Source organism: Gregarina niphandrodes, assembly GCF_000223845.1.
Source record: "Gregarina niphandrodes unplaced genomic scaffold scaffold00031, whole genome shotgun sequence".
NCBI lineage: Eukaryota > Apicomplexa > Conoidasida > Eugregarinorida > Gregarinidae > Gregarina > Gregarina niphandrodes.
Genome location: NW_011645800.1, coordinates 105,113 through 115,587, shown reverse-complemented (window position 1 = coordinate 115,587; position 10,475 = coordinate 105,113). Strand labels below are relative to the sequence as shown.

The 10,475-nt window shown below is 54.9% G+C and overlaps 2 protein-coding genes across 2 annotated transcripts; both read right to left on the bottom strand.

Moving 5' to 3' along the window:
- Positions 1-146: 146 nt before the first annotated feature.
- GNI_126780 (hypothetical protein) lies at positions 147-1,061 on the bottom strand (the record flags this gene model as incomplete). The annotated part of the gene is made up of 1 exon (XM_011133733.1): positions 147-1,061. The coding sequence occupies one exon, from the start codon at positions 1,059-1,061 to the stop codon at positions 147-149; it is 915 nt and encodes a 304-aa protein (XP_011132035.1).
- Positions 1,062-2,455: 1,394 nt separating this feature from the next.
- GNI_126770 (AAA domain protein) lies at positions 2,456-9,781 on the bottom strand (the record flags this gene model as incomplete). The annotated part of the gene is made up of 1 exon (XM_011133732.1): positions 2,456-9,781. One exon carries the CDS (start codon positions 9,779-9,781, stop codon positions 2,456-2,458), a length of 7,326 nt encoding a protein of 2,441 aa, XP_011132034.1.
- Between the last annotated feature and the right edge of the window lie 694 nt (positions 9,782-10,475).

Here is a 10,475-nt window from a genome sequence, read left to right as displayed (position 1 = left end):
GGGGGGGGGGGGGGGGGGGGGGGCATATTGGTGTTGCTCGGCTGAAACCCCCGACGACGTTGATCATATCGATCGCACGTAGACCCGACCGGTTAGCGGGTTGGCGGGTCAGACTAGGGTCAGACTAGGGTCAGACTAGGGTCAGACTAGGGTGAGGCAAGTGTACCTATTTTGTTGTATTCGACGAGCAAGCCGGTGAGGAGTTCCCTTGCGATTTGTGGCGCATCTCTGAAGTGTGTGGTGAGTCGTTTGGCGATAAGGTCGATTTCGGTTCGTGCGCGAGCGAAGTCTGAGCGGGCACGTTTGAGTGAGTCTGCGAGTCGTGCGATGGCGACAGCTTCATCTTCGAAGGCGAGATGTTCAAGGGCTAGGGCTGGTGTCTCATTTCGATCGTTATATAGGTCGCTATATCGTGGAGGTGAGCCAAGCTGCTTGGCTTTAGCCATAGTCCGTAACCAAGATGAACGATGATCGGGACTAGGGAAACGGAGCTTGAGTGGTGGTCCATTAGAATGTGTTACCACGGCCTCCAGCTGCTTTATAGGCTTGAATTTACACAACACCAACGGAATCTCATCCCGTGATGTAGCACCACCCTCTCGGGGCACATACAATTGAAACATACCCGGTACAATATCGAAGTGACGCAACTTCCACTGACTCACATAGTTTGTCCATTTGTCTACACGACCAGATAACAATGTACCTGGCAACGCATTACTTCGCTCTGACAGACCACCTCGTTCCGACAAACCGCTTCGCTCCACCATACCGTTCCGCGCCGTCCAAGAGACCGGACTAAGTCTTCTGTCCAGGTCCCCTCCCTCACCTCTTCCGAAACTCTCAAACGAAACCTCCGTACGACCGCGCTGCTGCGAACGCCGAAACGGATACGAAATCAGACTCCGCACCAATCCCGGCCGCGGCGGCTTCGCACCCGCCACCTCCCTCTCCAACACTTCCAACGGCGTCGGCGGCAAAACAGTACCCGGCGGCAACGGTGGCGAACTCGCCTCAACAGGCGCCGGCGACGGCGCTTGTAGCGCTGGCGGTTTCGACATTAAAAACGAGAAACATCATCCCCCTCGCAAAAAACGCGCAAGCCCGCAACTTGCTCCCTTCCCGCAACTGCCGCCAACCGCAGCAGCGGCAGGGCAAGGCCAGCCAAGGGCAGGCCGCTCAAAGGCAGGGCGCCCGACTCGACCTCTCGAGCCAACCCACTCGACAACTACATGAGAACAAAGCTGGGCTGCGTAGATGGCCGTTGCTTCCGTCGAGACTCTTTCTGAATAATTAGTTTGTCAATGGACGGCGCTTTTAATCCCGTGCACACGCGTGTGCTAGCGCTTCGGCTGCGCGTTGAATTAAATACATAAGTTGATTCTAACGTCTGCGCCTTCGTTTGGCGCTGCGAACCACGCTGGGAACCAACCACCGAGTATATTGTCCCATCAGACCCTCGAATGCACCGGCTAAATACGAACGGTCTTGCTTCATTGGTCATGACGCTGGACCCGCACTCTCCCCTCAACTTCACATTGGCACCTGATGCTCGCGTCCGAGCGGCCTCTTCCAATAAAAATTCCGTCGCCTTCTCTGCGCCGTAAAGATCCTCATCTCTCCGGCGAGAAGACTGTGGCCGCCCTCGAGCATCACCAGACTGTCGGTCTGATCGCCTGTCCGGACCCTGGCAACGGGGATTCGAACATCGGGCATCTAAGCATCGGGGGTTCAAACATCGCAGATCCAGGCACGGGTGATCCCTAGATCTGGGATCCAGAGACCTGGGATCCACAGACCTGGGATCCAAAGAGCTGGGATTCAAGCATCGGGGGTCTACTGATCTACAGAGAGACGTTCCATGACTAAATATGCCCGAACTTGGATTGTTTTGACTTCGATCAAACCCAGTCCCTCCCTGACCAGGGAAGGACGTCATACTGCCCGGGGCCATACTGCCCGGGGTCATACTGCCCGGGGCCATACTGCCCGGGGCCATACTGCCCGGGGTCATACTGCCCGGGGTCATACTGCCCGGGGTCATACTGCCCGGGGTCACGCTAGCTTGCATCGCATAGTTCCTCACGGGCCGCTCCCCGACTGCCGACCTCCGTCCAACCTCTTCTCGCCGTACCTCTCGGGGAGTGTCCCTAAGGGGAGGATCCCTACCTGGAGTGTCCCTAAGGGCAGTGTCCCTAGGGGGAAGATCCTTAGGGGGAAGATCCTTAGAGGGAGGACCGCCCTTTGCATGTTGGCAAGAAAACTCACTTCTCTGGGAGCCGCTCTCGGTGCTATCCCGCGACCGGTCACGCAATCTATGATCGCTTGCGTTGAGAGAAGGTATCTCGCTTGGAGGAATCTCCCCAGGGGTGGGTAGCAGCCGGCCCTGGTCGTATCGTCTCACTCTCGTACCGCCATGCCAAGAAAAGTAATCAGTTTTGATCATAAAAAACTACTACCGTTCAACACGTCGTTCGCAGAGGTTGAAGAATAAGCCAATCTCGTCCTTGGGGTTCAGTGCTTGGTAGTGGTGCTGGTACTGCATGGCCGACTGTAGCAGTCGGCCATCCGCCTTCAGCGCCTTGACGGCCGTGGGTACATCAATGAAGCAGGAACGGTCAAGTTTTTCGTACCCATCCACTACGCGTACCCGTGGCTCCGTGTATTGCGCCTTACACGCATGCTTTATCAACGCGCTCCACGTCTCGTGGTTCTTCAACGTCGCCGAGTTGCCCACAATCCATAGACAGTCCCGCGCACGCGTGATAGCCACGTTCAGACGCCGGATGTCCGCTACGAACCCGATACTCGGCCCCTCCACCTTCCGTTTCTTCGCGCCGCCGCCTCCGCCGAAAAACTCTGCGAAGTCGTCCGACGCCGACGGCACCGCCTCCGTCGCCTGCCCCGCCAGACTCCTAACGCAACTAAAGAAGATGATCGAGCGCTCGCGCCCCTGGTACGAGTCAATCGTACAGACCTCGATTGGCTGGCTAGTGAATTGCCGCAAGAACGCAGACTGCGACTGCAACACGCGGTTTATTTCCAATACCTGTTGCCGATAAGGCGTAACCACCGAAATGTCTTTCGCAGTCACCGTCTGTCGCCCGTTCGGCTGCTGACCCTCGCGGACGCCGTATAATTTGAGCAACATGATAAGCATCTGCGCAATAAACGTCGCTTCGCCCGTATTCATTAGACTCTGGCTTATATTATGCCGCGCCTCGCTGGTGGGCACGTTGAAGAACTTGAACGGCGCGAATAGCGAAGCGCATTCCAGAGAATGCGGTCCCGGAATTCGTGTGCACACACTTTTATCGTTCAGCAAACGACCCCGATAAAAGTGCGCGGCCGGAAACGCCGCGATTTCCGGGCGCATTCGGTACTGCGTCTGCAGCATGACCACGTCTACGCCGCAGAGCTGCAGCCGTTGAAAGAGCGAGCGTTCGTAGTTGAATTTTTTCGCGCTCGCACTCAAGACCGTGGCCGGCAACTGCTGCGGGTCGCCGATGAGCACAAGCTTCTCCACCTCATGTCGCAGGGGAATGAGCGTACTCAGCTCCACCGCCTGCGCAGCCTCGTCGACCACTACGTATTCAAAGCTAATGCCCTGCAACACGTCCGCCGCCGACCCAGACAAGGTGCTGAAGAATATGTCACCTGACTTAAGCGTGGCATCACGGTTCGAACGCTGCGCCCCTTTCACGTCGCCAGACAGCGACTCACGCAACTCCTTCCGCTTCGCAAACAAATTCCGCTGTTGCCCACGCAATTCGCCGTACTTATGCTGCAATGCCTGCTGCTCCTCCGCCTTCACCTGTCCTGACAACTGCTGCGCTTGCACCGCCTTGATCAGGCTATCCAGTCTCTCAATTTCTTGATTTATCTTGTCCAAGTTCTGCGACCATTCCGCACGTCGCCGGTCCTTCACCTCTCCGTCCTCTTTGGACAGTAACAGCTCTAGGCTTATTTCCTTCACCTCCTCCCGTGTTATACGACTCGGGTTCCCGATACGGAAACACTTCGGATGGAACACGTGTCCGTGCTGACCCGGCAAACCCACCGCCAATACTCTTCCGGCAATCTCGTCTACCGCAGCATTGGAAGGAGCACACACCAAGACACGACCGCCGGAAGAAGAAGAGGAGGAGGCTTCGCCTCCTCCTCCTCCTCGAGACGTCGGTCGGGACTGTTCCGCACCACCATGGCCCGGAGCACTGCCTCCGGACCGCGCCATAAAAATGGCGGCCAGAATGCTCAAAAGCGTTTTAGTCTTGCCCGTTCCCGGCGGCCCTTGCAGCAAGGCTACGCCGAAATCTGCAGTCAGCGAATGCTTCACGGCCAGCGCCTGAGAGCTGTTCAAATTTGTCTTTTGCCGAATGCTCTCGACGAAGGCAGGACAGGGCTTGTTCTTAATACGCTGCGCAGCCGCCTCCAGGCTATTCCGCTTGTGCCCACCGGGTCCACCAGGTCCGTTACCGTGGTTAGGTCCGTTACCGTGGTTAGGTCCGTTACCGTGGTTAGGTCCGTTTCCCTGGTTAGGTCCGTTTCCCTGGTTGTTTCTGGCCTCGTGTTTTTCTCGATCGCGGGAGTGTTTGAGAAACTTGTAGGGGTCGAGCATGTACTCGAAGATGGGCGAGAATGAGGAGGTGAATAGAGACTGGAACTCGCGGACGCTGGTTGTGAGGGATGCGATGGAGTATGCGATCCAAGCGCTGCCGATGTGAACGTTAGTAGCGGGAATACGGTGCGGTTGTGCAAGTTGATTACGAGGAAGACGTAGATGGCAGCTGACGAGATCGTCGTTGGTTTTTTTGGGGTCCGTAACTTCTGGTTTTTCCACGACCCCGATAAAGTATCCCTCCTGGGGCGGCCCGGGTAGGTCTTGCAGAGCTCGACCTTCGTAGGGTGAGTAGGCTTGTTTCAGATCATTGCAAGGCACAAGGAATAGGACATCGTGTTTGCGGAAGGGCAGCATTTCGAGTTCATGTGAAGCCGCGTTTTGCACCTGTTGTTCTGGAGGGTCGTTGGGTCGCCAGTTGATCTGGCCACCGTCTCGGGGTGCTCGTGGGCGGCCACTCTTGGCGCCAACGAGCATCCAGCCGGCAGAGAGTGTGGCGGAAGTGATAACGACAGGAAAGGATTCGAGTTTGCGTTCGATGCGTTCCTGTAGCATGGAGCAGCGGCACTCTTCGACGACGAGGGGTTTGAAATAGTTCTTGAAAGCTTCCGAGGTGGCGAATGTGTTGGGTAGTTTGTCATCTGGTAGACTCAGGAGTTCGGGTACTTGGTAATTCTCCAAGTTGAAAAAGTCCCACTCCAGTATGTCAACTAACACCTTCTGCAATCCCTGCGTCGCCTCCGCGACCAACCTCTTCTTGTCCATATCCGTTAACTTGCGTAGACGAGGACCCTCATCTACCTTCTCCACCTTCTCGGCCAATGCACGCCCTCCCGGACCCACTAACAACGTCTTCCCCGGCGCTGCCGTCTCGCCACCCGTCACAATGTTCCGCTTCCACACCGGCTGCTTCGCTAACATCGCCGCGTCACCTCGAACCGCCGTCTGCGCCGCACCTCCCGTCACCATATCCTGCGCCTTCCATTGTTGAAGCATTTCTCTCGCCACATCCTTTCCTTCCAACCGTCGTTTCCCCGCCAACGCTGTGGCAGGTGCAAACGTCTCCACACCTGGCCGACCACCCATCCCCTTATTACCCAGGCGACTTGACGACCCAGAACCGGCGGACCCAGGACCGGCGGACCCAGGACCGGCGGACCCCTGTCCAGAGCCTCGGTCACGGTCACGACCTCCCAACGACCCAAGACCGCGATTACGACCGCCGCCGATGGGCGCGTTATCGTTCACGCTCGCCGTACTCTTCGGAATCTGGTTCACTAAGTGACCCTGAATCACACCCAGAATTTCTTTGCTTAGCGCCAGAGAACGCGCTTCATCGATATGCAGTGACTTCAGGCTCTTTATCAGCTGGTACAAAAATACCGCCGACTCCCTGATCTTCAATCCCAATTCACAATCTGTCCACTTCTGCGACCCACCCGACGTCTGGCACACCAGCTGGCCCGCCTTACACCAACGCAGGAACATGTCCATCCAGCCACTCTGTTGTAAACAGACGTTGAGGTGCACCAATGTGCAACCCAACAACTCCGTACCACTCACTCCGACCCCTGCTCCGGCGACCGAGACTCCGACCCCTGCTCCGGCGGTTTTTTCTAGAACAGTAGTAGCCTGTTTGGAGGTGTGTTTGAGAAAAGCCTCGATAAAGCCGAAGAAGACCAAGTACACGTCGTATGTGTCCAGGGCATTACGCAGTGTAGAGTTGTCTTGAAGGGATTTATACACTATGGGACCCGTTTTGAGTCCTTGAATCAATATCTCCCACAGCACACGCTCCACTTCCGAGAGCCACGCGGATTCGGGTGCATAGACGCCAGCTTCGTGTTTGATCAGGTGTTGGGCCACTTTCTCATCGATATGAAGTTCCAGTGAGTTTAACATGCCTCTGCTAAACCACCAGAAACGTTTGCAGTTGGCGACCTGGCAACAGAGGAACTCAAAGTGCGTGAGATTCGCTCCGCCACTCGGAACTCCACTGCTCTGCGACAAACAGGACCCCGGGGGTGCGAGGCCGAAGTGGCTGAGCATGGCGCGACTGAAGTTGGTTCTTTGTTCTGCGGCGGTAATAAGGTTATCGACCAAAGAATCGTTGCAGCTGGCGATACCCTGTAGCAGTTCGTGGTCCGTGGGCATACCGACGGGCGGTACTAGGTTGCGTGCGTCGTTTTTGCATCGGAGTGTCACACGACCGCCATTGACTGCACCTTGTGTAAGAAGTGTGAGAAGAAACCCCAGTTCTTGTTTCACCGGGTCGGGTACAAGAGAAACCGCAATGGTAAGTGAAAGGGCGAGCACCTGTCTCAAACAACTTGAGAATTGATCACTGTTTAACACGCCTCGTGCAAAGTGTGTAGACACCACCTTTTGAGCATTCACATCCCATGAAAACGCCGGCCGGTTCTTCAACTGCTGCAACGACACCGCCAACATGTAAAAGGAGACCGTCGTCACCGGTAACGTAGGAGGCGGCACACGCTGGGACATACAGGCCGTCGCCCACAGATGCAACCGCTCAGCCAAGCTACGGCACACAAACACTAGACCACCATAGATAACGTCCAGTAGATGTTCTACACGAAGCTGCAAAGACAACAATGCCTGCGTCTGCTGCTGCTGTGGTACGGTAAGCAACTCGCCTCCGGGTAGCAACTTCTCCAATGCGTGACATAAACTCCGGTGGCAACTTACGTAACCTGTAAACTCACATAGCAGAAGAAACACATCCACGCTTTGCGCCTCAGCGTACGCCTCATTGTCGTGCGATGCCTTCAACACGTGTGGCACCACATCACACACCACCTCGCCCCACACTTTGAACGCTGTCCCGTCCACCATGCTCTGCGCACGCGTGTGTGCACTTCGACAAAACTCAGTCGCGACTGAGGCGTCGGGCGCCAGTGCCTGGGTCTGCGGCGGCGGCGGAATCGGGAGCTCGACTGCGTACTTGCTGCTCTTCGTCCCGCAGATGGGTCCGATTAAACTGGCGACTCCTTCGGGCGGTTTTGCGGCGAGGCCTGCCTTGATGCTGACAGTGGCTGAGAGGAGGAAGGTCCAGACAGCGAGATCCTCACTGGACTGCGCAAGGGCCCAAGCCAACACGTCACGCATCGCATCAAGCACACGTGCGCGCTGCTCGGGTTGCATGGGGTATACGGAGCCCTTGGCACGATTGAACATGATTGCGCATTCCCAAACGTTTTTGAGCGCGGCCACAGCCTGCGACTGTGACTCCTGGAGCAGTCTTTCAAAGGCGGTACAATGCTGGCTGGAACGTCCGTCAAGCACGCTTTCTGATCGAAGTAGTGTTGCCAGTGCCATCTGTGATTGCGTCATGAGCGTTTTGGGTGAGATGGCGAGCGGGTTCTCAACGTAACCACTACTCGAGACCAAGCTTTGGTCACAGACCAACATATGCTCTACTTTCGCCAGTACACCTACCTTGGTGCTGCTCACAGACAACCGCGTCTGGATCTCCAACAACACCTCCAATAACGCCTGGTGGCACGGGAAACAAACCAGCAAAGCCGGACTTCGAACTGCCCCATCCGCAAAAGCGCTCATACAGCATGTAAAGTCTTCAAGTGCCAAACTCAAACAAGAATTCAACTCCGCGTTCTGAAAGTTGTCAACCAAGCTCAATTTCTTCAACTCCGGCATATGACTCTGACCTGACGATGAACCTACCGACCACCCCAAAATCGCACTGAATACAGCCACGAATATCTTGTGACAATGTACTGCCGCACGTGAGCAATCCAAGTCTTTCATCAAGACATCCCAATAACCCGCACTGCCAGCTGTATGTCGCAGAAAGTTGCTGGCAATGCTGTATTTATGTATCGATCCGCACTTCATACCCGTCTTCACAGGGTCTGGAGTACCCACCAGCGGCACCCGGTAGCCATGACTCGGTCCACCAATACTCGGTCCACCACTACTCGGTCCACCACTAGCCTGCTGTATATTCTCGAATAAAGGTTCTGTCTTGACCTCCAACATCCTGTCCGTCTTGAACATCACATTCTCGTCCGTCTTCACCTGCGCCATTTGTACCGAGCCCATCTGTGCCGGATCCATTTGCGGTAGATTCATTTGCGTTTGGTCCGACTTCACCTGCGCCTGGTCCGACTTCACTTGCTCTGCTGGGGCAATCGCGTTGGGCGGGCAATCTGGGCTAGACTGCGCCGGTGTCCGGAGGCTGTGAGTAGAATTTGTTGCGCTGTCAGTAGTGCTGACTCCGTTGGAGATTATGCTCAATTGCTCCTGTTGTAGCCAGACGCTAATGAGATGGATGAGATTGGTTGCGAAAAGGGCACCAATTGGTGTATCCGGGGTCAAGATTTTATGCTGGAAGAGCGAGCCAATGGCGGAAATTGTTTCTGAGGTCGTCGTCGCTGCGTCTATAGACGACGCTAGGATGGCAGTGAGGTTGTCGCCATCTACATTTCCCAACCAGCCGGTGGTAGGAGCTTCGTTAACTAATTCTTCGAGTACTCGCTGAGCTACCACACGCGTGTGCGCCTGCGATAAATGCGCAATTAAATGCCGGAGAACCAGGTCCGCATTGAGAGCAACCGCATCCAAAACGCAGCGCGAGTCAGCAGCGAGTGCCCTGGCGATAAGCGCATCCGGGGTGCTGGAGCCATCAGCGAAGGTGCCGTCGTCTTTGGATTTGAATGAGGATGGCGAAGTGAGTAAGAAATCCAGTAGCCAAGTCGGTCCCGGGGGCTGAGAGAATAGTCTGTGCATGTCTCTCTCGGTAATTACATCCATGAGATCAACGACGCATTCTGGGTCGAAGATGGACGAAAGCGCTTTCCGGAGTGAGTTTTTGACAGTTGCATATCGGCAGCGACACTGAATGCACGTTTTTAGGCATGCTTCATCTACATGCTGAACAACTTGCCCCAGCATCGGGTGTTCGTAGGCCGCGGAATATAGGAACGAAACGAGACATTCATCTGTGTCTAGCCGACAAAGATGAGTGCAGCTTGATAACAACAGGGATCGGCTAACTACGAATTTTTCCAAGGCCTCCTCATCATCTATGACAGAAGAAGCTGGTGAGCCTTCTATAGATAGTAACTCTTCGAAAGAACTCTTTTCAGACGACCACGAAACCAATGACTCTTCCAGCCCCATGCATAGAGCCAATTTATTAAATGCTCGGATGCCACGCGGCCAGCAAACCAGCTTGATTGCTCACTACAAGAAAACTGCCCAGCCGGAAAGGAGGCCCGATCACATTATAGAATGGCCCGATCCGCTAGAGCATTCTTACAGCTTGGGGGTGTTCGACCAAGCTCCTCAAAAAAGACTTACAGGCGACCTCAAACTTCTCGGGCTTGATCTCGACGGCACCATCATTACTACCAAAAGTCACAAGAAGATGCCGGTAGACATGAATGACTGGAGATGGAACCTGCCTTTACCAATCATGAAGCAAAAGTTAACGCAATCCCAAAACGAGGGGTAGGTTGAGACCACCGGGAAGATTATCGGGAAGACGACTGGGTAGATTATCGGGAAGATCACTGGGGAGACCGTGATAACAAGGGAACAGCTGGCTACCTGACTTCGGGTTGCGGATAGCTGTTCATTCCAGAAGGTATGTGTGATGGTAACGTTTCTCTTAGTTATGTGATCTTCATTTATTCGAATCAGTTGCATCATAACAAGAAAAAAAGCTACATCGAACATGTTACTGAAATCCGAGCTAAGCTATCATGCATACTTCCAAAACGTAAGATTCCTTCTGTCTTCCCCGTCCCGTCCCGTTTGTATGATTTGTCGTAGTGGGAGTGCCATTGGTGGTGGTGGCTAGTCACAGGCGTGA